The 19,991-nt window shown below is 39.1% G+C and overlaps 1 protein-coding gene across 1 annotated transcript; it reads right to left on the minus strand.

Moving 5' to 3' along the window:
- Positions 1-13,461: 13,461 nt before the first annotated feature.
- On the minus strand, positions 13,462-18,852 carry LOC126670124 (uncharacterized). The gene is made up of 2 exons (XM_050363792.1): positions 14,203-18,852; positions 13,462-14,103 (listed from the first exon to the last, which is right to left on the minus strand). Exons 1-2 carry the CDS (start codon positions 18,850-18,852, stop codon positions 13,462-13,464), a joined length of 5,292 nt encoding a protein of 1,763 aa, XP_050219749.1.
- Positions 18,853-19,991: the final 1,139 nt, after the last annotated feature.

Here is a 19,991-nt window from a genome sequence, read left to right on the forward strand (position 1 = left end):
TTAATAACTAACTTAGCTAATTTTATAGAAAGATATAATTATATTTTAATCAATTTAAATAGGGAAGTCGAATTTATCTAGGTTATTCTAGAAAAATCATTTTCGTAGTTAAAGGGAAGTCAACTCCTCAACTTCCCGAGAAATATAATAGCAAAAATGAACCAAATAAAAAAAAAATCGAAAAGTTATACTTTCTTAATGAATTTTTCTCCAACCAAGCGAAACCTTAGGTTTATGATTAATTATGAGTTTCAGATTAATTCAGATTAATTTTTCAATTAGATAACCATTCTATTGTTTTATCAGTTGAAACAGTTTTGCCAAAAATTTAAGGTTTTTTATCTAATTTTTTTACAATTGACTTTATTGATACTTCATGCTAAGTTGAGCAGGTGATTTTTGTTTTTTGAAATAAAATGTTCTATTAATTAAAAGCGGATTGATCAGCCAGTATATAAAATTTGATAATCGACGGGACATGCCCCAACCAATTAGATAAATTAAAATAGTCAGATACTACTACATGAGATTTTATATGATAATTAAAACAATATTTATGCATCTCAATTAAGTTAAAGTAGTCATGTGCTATCAAACTGATTATATTACAAAGTAAAAAATTGTTGTTAAGACATCCATTACAACCTTTAAAATAAAGGGAATTAAATTAGCTTCACTTGCTATGATAATACTAACTTTAATCGCACGATTGCTATAACTAGTAGCTATAATTTGATCGTTAAAGTTTCCGATGACATCTTATGTGATATATCTTTTCTCTTGAAGATTAAAGATATCATTGATATTAGCGCAAAATATATCTATATTTGGTGAAATCCGTCGTAAGATGTTGGCTCTAATTGTTTCATAGATTCAAGTCGTTTGCACCGCAAAAAAATATTTCATCTCCAAAGATGAAAAAAAAACTACTCTATATTTCGATTAAATCATATCTAATCCCAAATAAGATATTAGGATAGAAAATAATTTACAGATCTAGACCAAAATTGACCAAGAAAGAAATTTTTATTCAAAACTAAGGATAAAAACAATGAAAATACTGGAAAAAAAAAACTGAATTTGAGAGATTTGGTAGGTAACTTTTGGGCAAAAACCGCCAAATACCACCTTTCAAATAAACAAGAAGAAGAAAATTTATTAGGGTTTGAGAGGTTTCTTAAAAGAGAAAGACGGCTAGGGTTTTATCATTAATTATTTTAAGTTTTGAGGACCATTTAATTCCTAATGAAGAAGCATTTTATACTATGAGAGGGTGATTTAATCCTTCGTTCAGTAACTCACATTCAAATTATTACCAACCATGGAGTGGAATACGTTATATAATTAAAATTAAAATTCTGCTATATAAATAATTAAGTTGGCATGAGACACAATTTTATAACACTAAGATTAAGATGAAGCAATTTCTATTATACTTGCCATTTTAATTTATTGATGCTAAACATAATATTGTTTTATTATTTTTAGAAAAAACTTCTCACACTATTTTGTTTTTAAACTTATTTACCAAGCTATCCAAATTTTGGGCCCCGATTTATCTCATATCTTTTTTATTTATCAAAATTATCTTATTTACTTTTTTAATTTCAAAAATATATTTTTTTACCTTTTCACATTTTTATATTTTTCTTTTATAATTTTTTATATTTTTTTGTATTTATGGAGGTGTTTTTATAGTGTTTTTATAGTAATTTTTTAATGTATTTATGGAGTATTGTGTTGTTTTTTAGTGTAAAAGCACCATAAAGGCACCTTAAAAACACCAACAAAATCAGTAGCAAAAATACTATAAAAATATAAATCAATTCGTTGTGTACGGAATCAGTAGAATCAAAACAAGAGAACAATTATATGTACAAGAGAATAATTATATGAACAAAAGAATAATTATATTAATAAGAGAACAATAAATCTATAATAATCCGTGTACAAAAAATCTAAAAAAACCTATAAAAACCTAAAAAAATCAAACAATCACAAAAAATCTAAAAACGACGTCGAGAAAATCAGCGGAAGAAAGACGACGTCGAGAAAACCAGCGGAAGAAAGACGGCGTCATGAAAACCATCGAAAGAAAGACAACGACGAGAAAAACATCAAAAAATGTCCATTTTTTGTGCTAGAAAATTTAAGAGACGATTACTTGTGCCCGCGAAGCTGAGAAGAAGAGAAAAAAAAATTGAAAAGAGAGAAGAAATGTTGTGTGTTTGATAGAAATAAGAAAAAATGAAAGCAAATAGAAAGAAAGCCCTAATTAAAATAATAGTCATTTTAACTAAATTATTAAAGGAGGTAGCAAAGGAAATTATGAAAAGATAATTTAAAATGTTATAATTATTTTATAAAAGTAAAATATTATATAAATGATTCCTTATTTTTATGCGCAAGTTAATTTTAACACAAATTTAAAATACAGTTAGAAGTGGTAAGATTAATGAAAATTGAAATAAATTTAATTTTAGACTTTAAAAAATTACTTTTAAGAGCTAATATCCAAAAATTACATATTTACAAAAGTTAAAAAAATACACTGGCTGAACTATCTGTTGGATATTTGTCATTTATTTCTCTTTAAATTTAACTTTGATCATCAATAAAATTTATTCTATTTTTTTTAAGTATATATAATATTATGAAATATTTAAGGGACTAAAAATAAGACTCTAGCAAAAAGTCAATAATTTTAATTCAAGAGTCATTAAAAAATTTGTCGGGCTAAGTAAGTTTAAATCTAATTTTAACTTTTGAAGACTTTGATGTATCCTTCCACCCATGTACTTAAATTGAGAGGGAGCTAAAATTAATATTTGGACCCTAACTTCAATTTTAACTGTTATTTTGAATTGATTATTAAAATTAAAAAGAGGGATAACGTTGAACTTTTGCATTTAATTTTTCTTTAATTTTAACTTTAAAAATAAAAAAAATGTTCTAGTATCTTTTCTAAATATGTAGAAATATTACGGAACACTTAAATGATCAAAAGTAAAACTCTAATAAAAAGGCCAAATACCCAAAAAATAAAGGGTTAATGTCAAAAAAAATCACGAATTTTTACACGTTTTCTCATTTTAATCATGCACTTTAAATCATGCACTTTAAATTTTCTCATTTGCATGCACGAACTACCACTTTTTCCTAAATTCATGCACGGTGCTGAGATGACACTCATTCACTGGTGTAAAATGACCTCCACCTCATTAAATTACACCAATGGAGTTGTGACACCTCAGCATCGTTCATGAATTTGATAAAAAGTGGTAGTTCGTGCATGAAAATGAGAAAATTTAAACTACGTGATTAAAATGAAAAAACGTGTAAAGTTGATGAATTTTTATGACATTAGCCCAAAAATAAAAAGCCAAACCTTTGAGAAAAATTAAACTCATTTGCACTGTTCACATATCAATTCCCATGGTGGCATATGTGTGGCATGCCTCGTCAATACCACGTAGCACATATGTAAAATTGATTGTCAATTTAAGGTTGAACATTATTGAAATGAAATCATTCGTTTCAAGACAAATTGGATGAAATTGAAAAGTTTGGACTTTTGTGAAACTTTCTTCAAAGGTTTGACCTTTTTTGATTATTTGGCCTCAAGAATTCTAATTCATCATTTATAACAGAAATATATGGGGTCAAACTATGTAGATCGGGAGCAAGAAGTCTAACAAAATTTAGCCGTTACGACAACTTCACGAGGGTTAAAAAGTTTATATTGCAAGAAAAGAGTTTGACGGTGTGAACCTTCATTCGCAAGTGAAAACCTAAGACTATTGGAAAATCAATCAAAGGTCGCGAAGAAAATGACAAGACACACAACACTAAAAGTTGCATCTCCATGTCAAGACTTGCAATGCTTGAATTCGCGAGTGCAAACTTTCAACTTCACGTGGGCGAAAGTACACTGGTCCACTCGAGATACAAGCCTATAAACCACTTGTGAGGGGAAAGCTTAGCAGGAGAGCGCGAACCTTAAAATAATCGACATTGCAACTAGTATATATGACATTCCAATGAAATATTTCCACGTACTAAAAACATCATAGAGATTGTCTAAATAATTATTTGTAGAGGCAAACCCCTCACTTCACTTGCACGAAACAGTTAATAATCCTCCAAAGAGCAAAGTTGATTTGCTAAATTTTTTGCTCACACACAAAAGGAATGGAAAGATTGATTGTTATATATCATTTGTTATTAGTTTCACAACTCTAATACTTAAATCTTTCAAGAAACTTTCAAAAAGGGTTAATTCCTAAAAAAATCACGAACTTTACACGAAGTTTCATTTTAATCATGAACTTTAAAAGTTGTCATTTAAAGGCACGAACTTTCATTTTGTTTCAAATCTATCGCCAAAGTAAAATCCGGTGTATTTTATCGAACCAAAAATTCCTAATCCTATATACTCTAACTAAAAGATAATAAGATTTAATGTCGATTTATAATTTAGGTTTTTCATTAATGGTTTATTGAAGAATTTAGTCAACAAAAATACACTGAAATGATAGATTTGAAACAAAATGAAAGTTCGTGCCTTTAAATGGCAACTTTTAAAGGTCATGATTAAAATGAAACTTCGTGTAAAGTTCGTGATTTTTTTAGGAATTAACCCTTTAAAAATATATGTGAAAATCTAAATTGATTGTTGGTTGTGAGTTATTTATTGTAAAATTCAAATTGTAGTTGTTGTTGTGGGTTTGTAGTTTTGCCATAGAAACATTAAAAGTTTTTTTTGTCAAAGATGGTAATCTACTTTTTATAGTTTCAATTGTTAGTTATTAGTTACGGAGGTGTGTTTCGAACCCACAACCTCTCGATGCATTTAGAGACGTCTTAACCATTCAAGTTAGGCTGTAATACCCCAAAAATTTGACATCGCCAATTGCACCACATGTCGAGATTTGAACCAACGAAGTGTCGGTAATGAAGAAATTATTAGGAGAATTAAAGGAATTAAGATCCTAATAGGTCGGTTTTGAAACGGTTAATATGTAAAGATTGACATTAGAATTCAAATAAAGGATAAGAATTGGGACTAAAGGAAGTGCTAAGAAAAATGTTAAGAAAATAAAGTTCAAGCCCCAAATTGGTAATTAACCAGTTAATTCTCGAAAATTATAAATCAAAATATTTTTGACGGAAAGATATTAATTTTTAGATTGTATTATTTATTGGTATAAGTAATACGTATACAAGTTGATTAAAGTATTTATCGATTACTCGACCGACCAAATTGAATTAAGGAAAACTTTATTTATGATTAGTAACAAATAATTAGGTCGGTTTAGGTGTTTTTGGAAAAACTAACATGCGGGTATTGTGTGAAAGGATGTTTTGTACGTGTACTGTGCGGACGCACAGTGCCTCCTGTGCGCCCGCACAGCTGGCTCGAGGAACCAAACGAGCATTTTTGCCCCTATTCAACTCAGATTTCCGATTTTTAGAGCGTTGGACCTTAAATATGAATCACGGACCCCGAAAGTCTTAAACTAAGAGTTAAGCTCGATATGTTAAGTGACTATTCGAAGTAAAAATGTTAAGGGAAGTTGATATGATCAGTTAAATACAAGGAATAGTATTGACCAAGCTAAGAATACGATTAAGAGGTTATCAAAGTTAAGAGTCGTATTTGGAATAAGATCGTGTTAACCTAAGTTCATAACTTAGGGTTTTAGTACTAAGTCTACATTTATAAATTAAACGTACAAGTAATTCGAATAAGTAACTGATGTGCCGACAAGCTACCAGGCCGACGAGCTGGAATAGCAACGAGATCAAACGACGCGTGGAAACTACGTTATCGAATGATGATATTACAATTTTTGGATTGCGGTTTCTGTGAGTTGCATTTTACTTTTGCGTATTATTATAAGCTAATTTCATATATTATGGATGTTATTATCAAATACATCGCATTTATATGATTTGAATATACGATAGATAGTTTTATCGATTGTTTGAATATAAGTATCTAGTGTGTGATCCGAAAGAACTAACTACCTATTGGGTGTCAATAGGTTGTGTGATCACCAATATTTGAGTCAGTCTAGCGTGTCTAGATTGTTATTAATGACACGCATGCGCATGCTATGAATATGAAAGATAGAATATGAATAAGAGATACGAGGTTGAACTCGGTGGAATTATCCCGGTACCCGTATCTAGTGAGTTGAACTCGGTTGAATTATTTCGGGACCCACGACTTGGGATTAAGTGATTGGTCGCGGTTGAACTCGGTTGAATTATCTCGGGACCGGACCATTTGGATTGAAATGATTCTATATGAGACGAGTCGATATGAACACAGTACAGTAAGATGAGTTAGGAGATTAAGATCAAGGTTTCAATCGGATTTAACGCTTGAGAACGTAATATTATTCTCTTATATTATGTACTGGCTTATATATGTTTTGATCATGCGATGTTATATTCTTTTTATAATACCATTAGTAATATGCAAACTAACTCAATATTTTCCAAAATACTGACCCCCTCACTTTGATGTTTTTCAGGTAATCAGAGTCGGATCAGACAAACCATCTCCTTTGTGTTGAAAGTCTTTTGACTTGCACAAAGTACAAGTTCCTAGAGCTGTAGTACACAATAGGTGTCGGTATAAGGGTAATGTTTTGAATTCAAACGGTATATATTTATATGTAAACTCTAATATGGTTTTATAAGTAAATTGTTTATAGAGATAATGTTTTATCCGTTTGAATCTTGTACCAATTGTCGTGAGTGGAATTGGTTGTGATTATGACTGGAAACAGGGCGGTGTTGGATATTGGATATCGCTTTTTAAGACCCTGGTTTCTACGAATAGTTTCGCAAACGTTTTCAGAAAAGAAATACAAAAATTTTAATATTTGAAATTATATTATCTAAAGACATTTTCTAAAGACATTTTATATAAAATAATATATTTTATTTACAAAAAATTTATAGTAATTCTAGGCTTGCTACGGGATTTGGAGCTACCACTCCCATTCTCTAGCGCCGGTCGCGAATCAATAATTTGGGTGGTGACAAAGTTGGTATCAGAACAGTTGGTCCAGTTACCTCTGCTAATATGTGTTTTGTCAGTTAAGTGATCTAGGAACTACTGCAGCAATAGAGTTGAATTCTGTCTGATCCAAGTCGTTTGTTTGTTTGTGTTATGATAAGTATAATGCGATCAATATGGGAGATTAATAGCGATCCCTGAATGAAGACGTAGAAACAATATGTGCACGGCTAAGATGCGTTTTATAGTAATAAACGTATCCGACATATGATTAAAGTTTTGTATATCAGAGTATTCGAAAGAATGTAAAGAAGAGACTCAATATTGGAGTTGAGACATACAAAAGGAAGCAATATCGCATAAATCGAAATAGAAGATAAGTTTTAAAAGGTGGATTAAGGATATTAATAAGTATCAAGAAAGCACGAGTAACCTGCATATGTCATATAAAACTCGATAAGAGTGATCAAGGAGAGAAAAAAAGAAAATCACGTGGAGAGTTAACAAGAAGATTAAATGAGTCGAACTCTATGTAGTCATAGACACATATAGACCGAAAGGAATAAAGATGATACGAATAATAGGATCGGCTTGACTGATAGTTAAGATGTCAGTAAGGATACTATAAGATGATATGCACACGATTAAGAACGTACCACGTTGAGAAATTTAGACGAAGTAAACTACAACTCTCTACCGATAATCGATATTATGAGTGCAAAGGCAAAGAGTACAAGAGGTGCAAGAGACGATGAAGAGAAATACCAAGAACGTAATAGAAGATGATCGAGAAGCACGATAGGAGCATGGATATGGAACGCAAGAAGAGTGCCATCGGATTATAGCACTTAGGCTATTAATCCTATTGGTTGACTAAGAACAAAAAGTCAAAGAAGAAACGTGAAGAAATGTATTTACATTATGGATAAGAATAAAAGAGTAACGAGTAGAAATAGCGAGATTGAGGATAGTAAGATTATAGATAGTAATGAAAGGTAAACATAAGGCTACGTGACGGTAAACGGAGTCAATTGGAAACTAAGAGCCAAACTAAGATCGAGTAATTGTAAAAGGATATAGGTGAAGATAGTTGGATTACGATGATGAATGCTAAAAGTATCTTTGAAGATCGAAAGACGATCAATGTCGAGAAGACGATAAAGGAGAGAAGAGCATAGTTGAGATGATATAAGAAGATGAGTAAGAAATTAAAGACAAGTATAACCTAAGGGTTAGTACTAAAGTTAAATATTAGAGTTTCAAAAGATGAATCACGACGAGGCAAATAGCGAGAACTCCAAAAAAAGGCAAAGTAATGTCAACAAAGAATGAGGTAAATATATTGTAAAATGCCAAATGTAGCAATAAGGATTTGAATATAGTAATTGATCAGGATCAATATTGTCGTTAAGACTATAAGATGTTTATGCTCGCGATAAGGATGAGCAAGGCACGGATACAGAGATAAATTTGAATAGATAAGAAAATTAATTAATGAATTTGAAGATCAATGAAAATATATGCGATGCGCGATGCGCGATCAAGGTGATAGTGACAACACTACCAAAAGCAACACGCGACGACAAAAGTTGAAAAGATTAAGAAACCTTATCGTGAATGAGTAAATGGAGTGCATTGAACATATCGCAAGATAAGTTATATAGGAAGAAGAAAGTGAAGCATAGAATAAGTAACGACGTCACCAGAGGACATCCTAGTGTGTGTGTGTGTGTGTGTAAAATTGGAAGAAGATTAAGACCCTCACATAAGAAGTATAAGTATAAGGATTGGTTAAACGTTGTCTCATTACGATAAGATCCAACATTAAGTGTAACGATTCTATTTAGTTGTAAACTCGCAGGCTAAACCCGATGAATTGGAAATAAGAGGAGACAACGAGTTCAAAGAATAGTGCATGGTACTAAGAAACAGGAAGTAAGTCAACGGATATTCAACCAATGAAGGAGTATATGAGACACGAAAATGCAAGAGATAAGCCAAGTAAGCCCCTACAAGGAAAACAAAGACCTTATTAGGATACGCCATGAGGATTCACCTCATGGATGACCATGATGAGCGATGATAGTGAAGAATAAAATTCGGTGCGATTATAAGTGGAACGATAAGACATAGGGGAATTGATACAGGTCGATCTTAAAGGGTCGCCCGTACTGTTTTTCCTGCACAAGTAACAAATATAAGCTCAAAGGACCTCAGGCTTGCTCAGCCTGAAAGCCACTCCGATGCTTAAGTCAGAGAGGGTTTTTTGGTAGGTAAATGAGTGTAAGAGTATTTAAGTCTGATTTGTGCTTACCCTTCTCAGCATTCGGTGGCTTCCTTTTATAATGAGTTTAAGGCGGTTGTTATCTGGTAAATCGTGGGTTTGTCCCACGATTATTGATAATGGTGAAGGCACGTTCCCGATTATCCCAGGTAGTGGGTGTCAGGGAACAGAGTGGATGAGGTCGCCTAGATGGCAGACCTGGATGAGTCCGCCCGAGACAGACATGGGCGATGGGAGATTTGGAGACTCGTTGGGCGAGCCTAGCATTTAGGCGATGCCTGGAGTTTTGATATTATTAGGGCGGTATCAGATGTCCCCCCCTTATAATCTTGCTAAGTCAAAGACTTGAAGCGCCAATTTTCAAAATTTGAATTTCCGAAATTTTCGAAACAATTCGAATTTCAAACGTTTCCTTCAACGGTTACGAATCTGAAGCGTTTTTTGACTATAAAAGAACGCGACTTTTGGTTTTCCATTGATTATTTCGAGGAGTTTCCTGCTGTCAGGCATTCGAGTGTCTAACTTGGCGTATAAAAGAGGTACTTATTCTTTAATTAAAAGTTTTTTACTCTTAATTTTTCTCTCTGATTCTCTATTAATTTTTCTCTCTGATTCTCTATTAATTTTTCTCTCTGATTCTCTATTTCTGTTGACGTATTTCTCCAGCCAGGTTTTCTTCGAGTTACATAGCACCAGACTTTCTCTTTTAATCAGTAAGTGCCTTAGCTATTTTTGTTTGTCTTCTTGTTTCCTTCTTCTTGTTTGCCTTCAGATAGTATATTTTTAGGATGTCTACATTAAGGATTTCAGTGTCTTCCCCTTCTTCTTCCTCTTCTTCTGAGAGTTCTGCCAGTGACCCTACTTACCCTGCTCCTCTTGCCACCCTCGTTGAGTTGTCATCTGACGAGGAAGGGTTGTCTCAGAAGGTGATCCCTGATAGTGAGGAGGGTGTTGATGACAGAGGGCCAGAGGGCGAGGCTCCCCTTGAGGATGCTGGTGGAGATGAGGGCGGAGATGGTGAACTGGGTGATGACGAAGGAGACGAGGAGGATTTTGTTTTTAAAAGACGTAAAGTCTCCTCTGGGACATCTTCTAGTAAGAAAAAACCCTTGTCTGAGTGGACCATCGATCTGGGTCAAGAAGCCCTTGTATGGATTAGGGCGAGGTACGAAATTCCCCCTTTCATTGGCCTTCGGATTCCTTCTGAGGGTTCGGCTGTTAGCCAGGTCTTAAAGGATGATGAACAGTTGCTTTTTGTTGAAGATTTTGAGGCGGGTTTAAGGCTACCACTCGATCTCTTCACCCAAGAAGTGTTCGATAATTTCAAGATCCCCTTAGGTCAACTCCATCCTAACGCCCACCGTCACTTGACAGGAGTTTTTATTCGTGGACTCCAACTGAAGAGACAGGTGGGCTACGAGATTGTTAGGGCGATCTATTCTTTGGGGAGGAAGAAAAGCGATGAGTTCTTCTACTTGCAACCCGGAAGATCTCCCTTCACTGGCCTTCCCAATTCTTTGAAGCGGTGGAAAGGTTTCTTTGTCATCGCGAAGAAGGAAGGGGGTTGGGGTTCCATTCCGAATGTTTTTGTGGAAGGGCCCCTAAAGTTGGAAAAGGCGAACCTGAGCGAGGTTGATAAAGAGACGTTGCGTCTGCTTCGAGGTGGCGCTAAGGTGCACGTAGTGAATCTGATAGATTCCTACTTTGGCTGGGACCAAAGTGTTGCCTCCAAGAGAAATAAGAGAGTGCAGGGTGGAAAAAGGGGGAAGAGGAAGAAGAGTGAGGATAGGAGGGAGACATCGCCTGATAATGGAGACGAGTTCCCCGACATGGGCGAACCACTTCTTTCTTCCCCTCTTAATATTTCTTCTATGCCTCTTAGTCCTTCTGGTACCTTGTTTGTACCATGAAGCTTTTATTTCCTTTAATTTTTGTGAAGCGTTTTCTGAATTTTGTTTACTTTGACTTTTCAGTGCCGAACTTCAAGGAACTTCAGCAGAAGGTCATGGAGGATAGGAAAGCTCGCCGGGAGGCTCGAGAGAGGGAGGCCCTTCCCCAAGCTATTCCCAAGCCGATTTCTGAGGCTAAGAAGGCGCCTGCCAAGAAAGGAGGCGATGTTCCTTCCTCGGCTGGAGGCAAACCACCTTCTTCTCAGAAGGGTGATGAATCTGCTCCCACTCTTAGGGTGGTGCTGCCAGGCTTCCAGATAAAGGAACCTGTCACAAGCCCTCCTCCTCCTGCTGTTCCCTCTTACACCGGGAAGGGGAAGGATAAGATGGAGGTTCCTGCGAAGGAGAAGCATTCCAGGTCCCTTCCTTTGGCCCCCCAAACTGCCCCGGCTGCTTCGACCGGCAGCAAAAGGCGAGCTCCTTCTTCAGGGGGTGAAGATGCTGAGGGGGAAGGACCCTCTATGAAAAGGCCCAGGAGGGATGTAATGGTGACTCAGGTCGACCTGCTCCTTCAGAAGTATGGGGTCGATGCTACTGTGCGTTGTCCTGCCGTTGCCCACGACATCTTCCGGGGTTCCTGCTGCCCTTCGGATGTTGATTACTATTTGAAGAGGCCGGACAACGTACTGATGGACGATTGTTTCTCTAACCTGGAAAAGGTGATTATTTTCTAACCTTTTAATTCGCCTTTTTCCTCCTGTTATGGTTATTTTCTAACTCAGCTTTATTTTATGTTTAGGTTGCCTATGCCATCCGTCAATATCGCTCCAACCGTCTAAACAACGATGAGATGCATGTGAAGATAAAGACGGAGTACAAACTTCTGAAGGGAAAGTATGACTCCCTTCGCAGCGAACATGGCGGGTGCACTCAGAAGCTGGACTCTCTTCGTGCTGATGTGGATAGGTTATCCAGAGAGAGGGAGAGTGCTGTGAAGCAGCAGCGTGTGCTGTCTGAGGAGGTCGCCCGCCTTAAGAAGGAAAATAAAAATCTGGCAGCAGAGGTGGTGTTGAAAAGTACTGATTATGACGATCTCAAGAAGGAGTTCGACACCACCGTCACGGCCCTTAACGGAAAAGTCTCTGTTGCTGAGAAGAGGCTTTATTTGAAGCGGGGCAGGCTGATTCGTGAGAAGGAGAGGCGTCGCCGTAACACCGCCCAGCTAGCCAATGATCTGACTGACTTCACTGAAGCCATCGTGGGTACCTATTTGGAGCGTCATCCTGATGGGGACGTTGAATTCTTATATGGCTTTCCCGAGGGGGTTAACAGTGAGAGTGAGCCAGATTCTCCCCAAGACTTGTTTGTCTCTATCAAGCCTGAGAAGGGTGAGAATGCTGCTGAGGTTGCCGAACAGTCTGTCCCAGCGGCCAGTGATTCTGTCAAGGTTGGCGAGGGGCCACATGTACCTGGTTTGGGGGGTAGTCCTGAGGAGAAGGACTTCGGCTTGCTTATATCTTCGGAGCGGCCTTTTGCTGCTCTGGACTTATTGGATCGGCCTTCTGATCTGGAGTCTATCCTTCCAGGGTCCGATCCTCTTAGTCTTGCCGATGTCCCTTCTCCCACCCGTTCTGGCAACATTCATGTTGATGCTTCTTCTTCAGCCAGGCGGGGTTCGCAGGAGGGGCTATCTGTCCCAAATATTTTGGAGGGGAACAAAGAGGCTGCCCCGGAGAAGGTTGAGCCAGAGATCAAGCTTTAGATTCCTCTTTCTCCCTTTAGTTTTTGTATAGGAAGAATTTTCCTTTCTCTTTTTTTATTTTGTCCTTGTAATTTTTTTTGGAGGGCGTATTTTACCCTCTTTTAATATATACATATTTCTTTATTCTGCTCTTTTTGCATTTTTATTGGGCGATGTTTGCTTAGATCGCATGTATTTATTGTTTCCTTTGTGGGGATGAACTCGTCAGTTCCCCCTTTTTTGGAAATATTTTGGTTAAACAATAATTCTTAGTGATAAGATAATATCTGTGAAATTTCCTTGTCCAAGCAAGGGTAAATTAATATATACTTTGTAGAACTGTGAATACAATACTGTGATCGAAACAATCACTTGAAGGAATTAAAATGTAGTACTGTGATGAAATATCACTTGGAGGAATTTGAAATACAATGCTGTGATGGAATATCACTTGGAGGAATTTAAATGCATACATACTAAATGACTAATCATGCTGAGAGGTGAAGCACTGTTGCTAAATTTTCCTTAAGTTGTTGGCGTTCCATGCTCTGGGTATGGTTATTCCCATGGAGTTGGTGAGTTTGAATGTTCCTTCTTTAATGACCTTGCTGATGGTGTAAGGTCCTTCCCAATTTGGTTGCAGCTTTCCGGTCCCTGCTGCTCCCTTCATAACTTCGGTCTTTCTCATGACGAGGTCGCCTAATTCGAACTTTCTTTTTTTCACATGGCTGTTGAAATGTCTTGCCATTTTCTGTCTGTAGGCTTCCATCCTGATATCTGATCTGTTGATCTTTTCGTCCAAGAGGTCCAGATTGTTCCTGAGCTCTACTTCATTTTCAACTAAGTTTAGTTGGTTGTCTTCTGTCCTTGGCGTGGGTGCGCCGATCTCTACAGGAATTACAGCCTCCGTTCCATAGGCTAGGGCTAATGGAGTTTCGCCCGTTGATTCTCTAGGGGTGGTACGGTAGTTCCATAGGACGCTGTAGAGTTCTTCTACCCATCTTCCTTTGTACTCGTCTAGTCTTCTTTTTAGTCCGGCCAGTAGGATTCTGTTAGCCACTTTGGTTTGCCCATTTGATTGTGGATGGTAAACCGAAGTGAACCTTAGGTCGATCTGATACTCGGCACAAAACTTCCTAAACTTTGCTGAGTCGAACTGCTTTCCGTTGTCTGTGATTAGCACCTTCGGTATTCCAAACCTGCACAAGATAGATCTAAAGAAAAAGTTAGTTATGCGTTGCTGGGTGATTTTTGCCAGTGGTTCTGCCTCTATCCACTTGGTGAAGTGGTCGATTGCCACTACCAGGAACTTCCGTTGTCCTGTGGCCAAAGGGAGAGGTCCCAGGATGTCCATACCCCACTGGGCGAACGACCATGCACTGCCGATGGGTTTCATTTCTGAGGCTTGCTTTCTTGGTATCAAAGCATGTTGCTGGCAAGGCCAGCATCCTCTTACCAGCGTTGTTGCTTGTTCTTTCATCGAGGGCCAATAATAGCCTTGTAGCAGGGCTTTCCTGACCAGGGTTGATGCTCCATCGTGTGCTCCGCAGGTTCCTTCGTGTAGTTCTCTCATGATGTACTCTCCTTCTCTTTTGTTTACACACTTTAGCCAGGGATGGGTGAATGACCGCTTGTACAGCTGGCCATTGTATATTCCGAACTTTGATGATAGTACCACTATTCTTTTAGCTTCCTTTCTGTCCTCCGGAAGTGTTCCATCAGCTAAGTATGCTGTGAGGGGAGTCATCCAGTTTTCTTCCTCTTCTTCCACTATCAGCATTTCGCCTTCTTCGATTTCTCCTTGGAAGCTAGGCTGTCGTTTAATTTCATGAGGGATATTTCTCATCGAATCGTAATTCTTTGTTGCCGCCCACTTTGCCAATTCGTCTGATCTTCCATTCATTGCTCTGGGTATTTGCTGTAACGACCAGGATCGCCCATTATCGGCAAAGAAGGTTTTGGCTTGCTTGGCGTATTTCTTCAATGCAGCTTCCTTTACTTCGAAGTTCCCTGAGACTTGGTTCACGACCAGTTGTGAATCACTGTAGATCTGGACTTCGGAGATATTGAGCTCTTCGCATAATTGCAACCCTGTTATCAGCGCCTCATATTCCGCAACATTGTTGGAAGCTGGAAATTCGAGTCTTGCTGAGTATTCCATTTGGATTCTTCCTGGTCCTTTGAGCACGACTCCGATGCCCGCTCCTTCTCCGCAAACTGCTCCATCGACGTGTATCTCCCAGGGAGTCGTTTTGTCCTCCATGGGTTCTTTGAATGTTAATTCTGCGAAGAAGTCGGCTAGTGCTTGAGCTTTCAGTGCTTTTTGGGCTTCATAGATAACGCCCAGGCTTCCTATTTTGACGGCCCATTCCGCTATGCGTCCACTTGTCTCTGCCTTCTGGAGGATTTTTCGTAATGGTTGGTCGGTTCGTACGATGACTTGGTGTCCTTCGAAGTAATGTCGGAGCTTGATGGTGGCGGTGTATACGCACAGCGCCAGCTTTTCCAACTTTGGGTATCTCAGCTCCGCATCTCTGAGTACTTTGCTAATGTAGTAGATCGGGTATTGTTCTCCTCCTTTTTCCGATACCAATACTCCTGCTATTGTTTCGTCAGAGCAAGAGATGTATAAATATAACACGTCGCCCGGATCTGGTCTCGCCAAAAGTGGGGGCGAGGATAGGAAGCTTTTCAATTCCTCAAACGCCTGCTGGCATTCTGCTGTCCATGTGAAGTTCTTGATCTGTTTCAGGGTTTTGAAGAAAGGCAGACATCGTTTTGCCGAGCAGGACATGAACCGACCTAGAGCCGTGATCCGGCCGTTGAGCTTCTGGACTTCATGTATGCTCCGTGGCGGTGTCATTTTTAAGACCGCTTCGATTTTATCTGGGTTAGCCTCAATACCCCGCTGAGAGACCATGTATCCCAAGAACTTGCCTGCCGGTACTCCGAATACGCACTTTTCCGGATTGAGTTTTAGCTGGTATCTCTTTAGCGTCTCTAGGACTATCTTCACATCTGTTGGGTGGTCTTCAGCTCGGATGCTTTTGATGATCATGTCATCCACATAAACTTCCATGTGTTTTCCTATCTGATCTCTGAATATTGAGTTCACCAGCCGCTGATATGTGGCTCCTGCGTTCTTCAGACCGAAGGGCATCATCTTGTAACAAAATAATCCCTGGTCCGTTATGAAGGCCGTCTTCTCCTGGTCCTCAGGTGCCATGGGTATCTGATGATATCCCGCCTTGGCATCTAGGAATGTATAGAGGGCGTGACCTGCTGTGGAGTCTACTAACTGATCAATGTGTGGAAGCGGGAAACTATCTTTGGGACATGCTTTATTCAGATCTGTGAAGTCCACACACATTCGGTAAGTGCCATTGGACTTTTTTACCATCACCACATTTGCTACCCACTTGGGGTAATAGGCGTCTTTGATCACGTTTGCTGCTTTTAACCGGGCGACCTCTTCTGCGATGGCGAGTTGTTTTTCGGGTGAGTGCCTTCTCTTCTTCTGTATCACTGCCTTTGCGTCGGTCGCTATGTTTAACCGATGACATATGACGTCCGGGTCTACTCCGATCAATTCGTCTGTTGTCCAGGCAAAGGAGTCTCCAAACGATCTGAGGTTTTCTGTCAGAGATCGTTTGATTTCTTCTTCTAGCTCATCTCCAACTTCTATCTCCTTTCCTGGGGATAATTCGATTTTCGCGGTTCGCCCATAATGCTCCGCCCTTTCCTTCTTCTCTGGAGGTTCCATTGTTAGTACTGGCAAGGTTATATGTACTTTCCTGAGAGCTGTAAAGTATGCTTCTCTGGCTGACTTTTGGCATCCTCTGACTTCAGCATCGCCTTCTCTGGTTGGGATTTTCATTAGTAGGTACCTCATGCAAATGGATGCGCACGTATCGTGCAAAAGTGGCCTTCCGAGAATTGCGTTGTATGCGAAGTCCATATTGACCACCATGAATTCTGCTCGGATCTCTTTGTAGATCTCTCCATCCCCCAGTTGGATGTTTATCTCCAGTGATCCTTCCACCTGTACAGATTTGCCTCCTAGTCCCACCAGTGGAGTAGAGACATGTGTCAAATTTTCTTTCTTGAGTCCAATTCTGCCGAACACCTCCATTGTGATCATGTTTACCGAACTTCCCGTGTCCACAAGCATCCGAGATACTTCGAAATTGTTGAGTCGCCCCTTGACAACTAGGGCGTCCTCATGGGGGACTGATAAGCCATGACTATCGCCCTCCGAAAAAGATACGCTTCTGAATTTCTTAGCATTTGGTGCACCTGGGCTAACTGAGTAGACTGTTCTTGCAGCTTTCTTTCTTGTAGTATTGCTGTCTCCTCCGGTCGATCCGCCCATTATTACGTTAACCACGCCTGCTGGCTCTGGTCTGGGTCTTCTGGCGGTTTCTTCTTTCCGCTCTTTCTTTCTTTCTGACTCCGTCTCTCTGGCTTCGGTGTCCCTTTTTACGAACTGGGAAAGGGATCCCCTTTCTATCAGCTTCTCTATCTCCTCCTTCAGGTGCCAGCATTCATCTGTGGTGTGGCCGTTGTCTTTGTGAAATTCACAGTATTTGCTGTTGTCTCTTTTGCTGGCTGATGCAGCGTTCATCTTCCTCGGCCATCTGACCTTCTCTCGGCTGTCTTTTACCCAAAACAGTATGTTGGTTCTGGTCGTGTTCAGGGGCGTATATCGCCTATCTTCGTCTTTTTTTCTTTTATTTCTAAAATGGTCGTTGCCTTTTTCTCCGAACCTCTTTCCTATGGGCGATCTGTCCCCATTTCTTCTTTCTGCAAACGTTCGTTCTTCTACCCGTCCGAGGCGATTCTCTATCTCTCTCTGGCCATCATCCACTCTGATCTGTGTATGTGCGATGGTCATCAGTGTGGTAAATGATTTTGGTGATTTAGCCAACAATTCCTTTCGTAGGTCGGAGTTGGTAGTTCCATTGAGTAATGCGGTGTAGGCGATCTCCTGGATCAGGTCTTCTATCTGCATCGCCTCCTTATTGAATCTTTCTACATACTTCCTGAGTGTCTCTCCTTCCCATTGCATGATGGCCAGCAGGTCTGTGGACAGCTTCTTTTGAGGGATGCATGCTACGAATCTAGCCTGGAAAAGTCCTGAGAATTGTTTGAACGTCAGCACTGATCCTGGCTTTAAACTCTGATACCATTCCTGCGCCAGACCTTTTAAGGTAGTAGGAAAAAGTTTGCATAGTACGTGATCTAAGTTTGTCTGAACATTGATCACCGCTTGGAATTTGTGAATATGGCTCTTGGGACAGCCTGTTCCATCGTATGATTCCAAATTTGGAGGGTATCTGAACTTTGTAGGGAACTCGTGAGAGATGATGAAATCTGCAAGTGGTGAGTCACTTCGAAGAGAGATGTCTACGTCTTCACATCTTATTCCAAGCCTGCTCATGACTTGGCGGACTTTTTCTTCCAGATGCTCTTCTCCGCCTTTGAGGGTGTGTTGTTCATCCATCCAACGTTCTTCGTCTGGAATTACTATGGGGGCGTTTTGTTTCTTTGCGGAATTTTCCGGGGCACCTTCCTCTCGCATCGGTTCTTTTCCCTTGTCCATGGTTGACGTTGACTTCTGTACTGGTGATTTCGCTGATCCCTGCTCTGGCGACTTTAACGAGATACTCTGTTTGATGTCTTTAAGTAGACTGGTGATTTCTAGGAAAGCCTTGAACATTGCTTGGTTGTTGATTGGCTCTTCATCAGGTGCTATGGCTATCGGAGGTATCGTCTGTCTTATCGCCAGGGGGTCGCTGGTTTCTCCTTCTTCGCTGGTTGGGGGGAACAGATTTAGGGCCGGTGGTTCTGTTTCCCTGTCTTCTCTGTTGGTAGCTGGTAGAGTGTTATCTCGTAGGGGATCCATTCTTGAAAAAGAAAATTCTGAAAAAGTATCTAAAAGGAACGACGAAACTGATAAGTTCCACGTTCACCGCACCAAATGATACAGGTCGATCTTAAAGGGTCGCCCGTACTGTTTTTCCTGCACAAGTAACAAATATAAGCTCAAAGGACCTCAGGCTTGCTCAGCCTGAAAGCCACTCCGATGCTTAAGTCAGAGAGGGTTTTTTGGTAGGTAAATGAGTGTAAGAGTATTTAAGTCTGATTTGTGCTTACCCTTCTCAGCATTCGGTGGCTTCCTTTTATAATGAGTTTAAGGCGGTTGTTATCTGGTAAATCGTGGGTTTGTCCCACGATTATTGATAATGGTGAAGGCACGTTCCCGATTATCCCGGGTAGTGGGTGTCAGGGAACAGAGTGGATGAGGTCGCCTAGATGGCAGACCTGGATGAGTCCGCCCGAGACAGACATGGGCGATGGGAGATTTGGAGACTCGTTGGGCGAGCCTAGCATTTAGGCGATGCCTGGAGTTTTGATATTATTAGGGCGGTATCAGGAATAATAGATAGAGGATTAAGTTCCCAACATCACGATGAATGGCAATCAGACAGTGACAACAATCATACGAAAGAGACTACGTAAGTAGTGAAGTACGAGTTAATTGAGTGTCCACATCATTCAATAAGGAATGATGATATGACTAAATATATTGTACAAAGGGAAAGAATCAAGAAAGAAAAATCGTAAGTGCATGCGGATGCCACTAGCATCGCCATAAAAAGAGATATTAAAGATCAAGATCAAGTCGTGACAACGACTAAACAAAGAAGATTAAGAGGTACGAGCTAATAAATTGTTTACAATATTAAACGAAGAATGAGAAAAGCTTAATGACAAGGATTATCGTCTCTAGTAATAAGATATCACTAGAACGAACCACCGTTGGTTATCAGTAATAAAAAGTAAAAGTTTAATTACAAGGACAAGAGTTCATAGTATTAAGTATCAGAAAAAATAGAAGAGATCAAAGATAAAGAGACATAATACGTAAGGGTATGGATGAAATCACTATTGAAAAAGATAATGATATGAAGGTCGTCAGTGATAGCTAACGTTATTATACAAAAAGGTACAGACGTAGGAATGGTGATTCCTCGCGCTAAT

This window comes from Mercurialis annua, linkage group LG1-X (assembly GCF_937616625.2).
Source record: "Mercurialis annua linkage group LG1-X, ddMerAnnu1.2, whole genome shotgun sequence".
NCBI classification, from domain to species: Eukaryota; Viridiplantae; Streptophyta; class Magnoliopsida; order Malpighiales; family Euphorbiaceae; genus Mercurialis; species Mercurialis annua.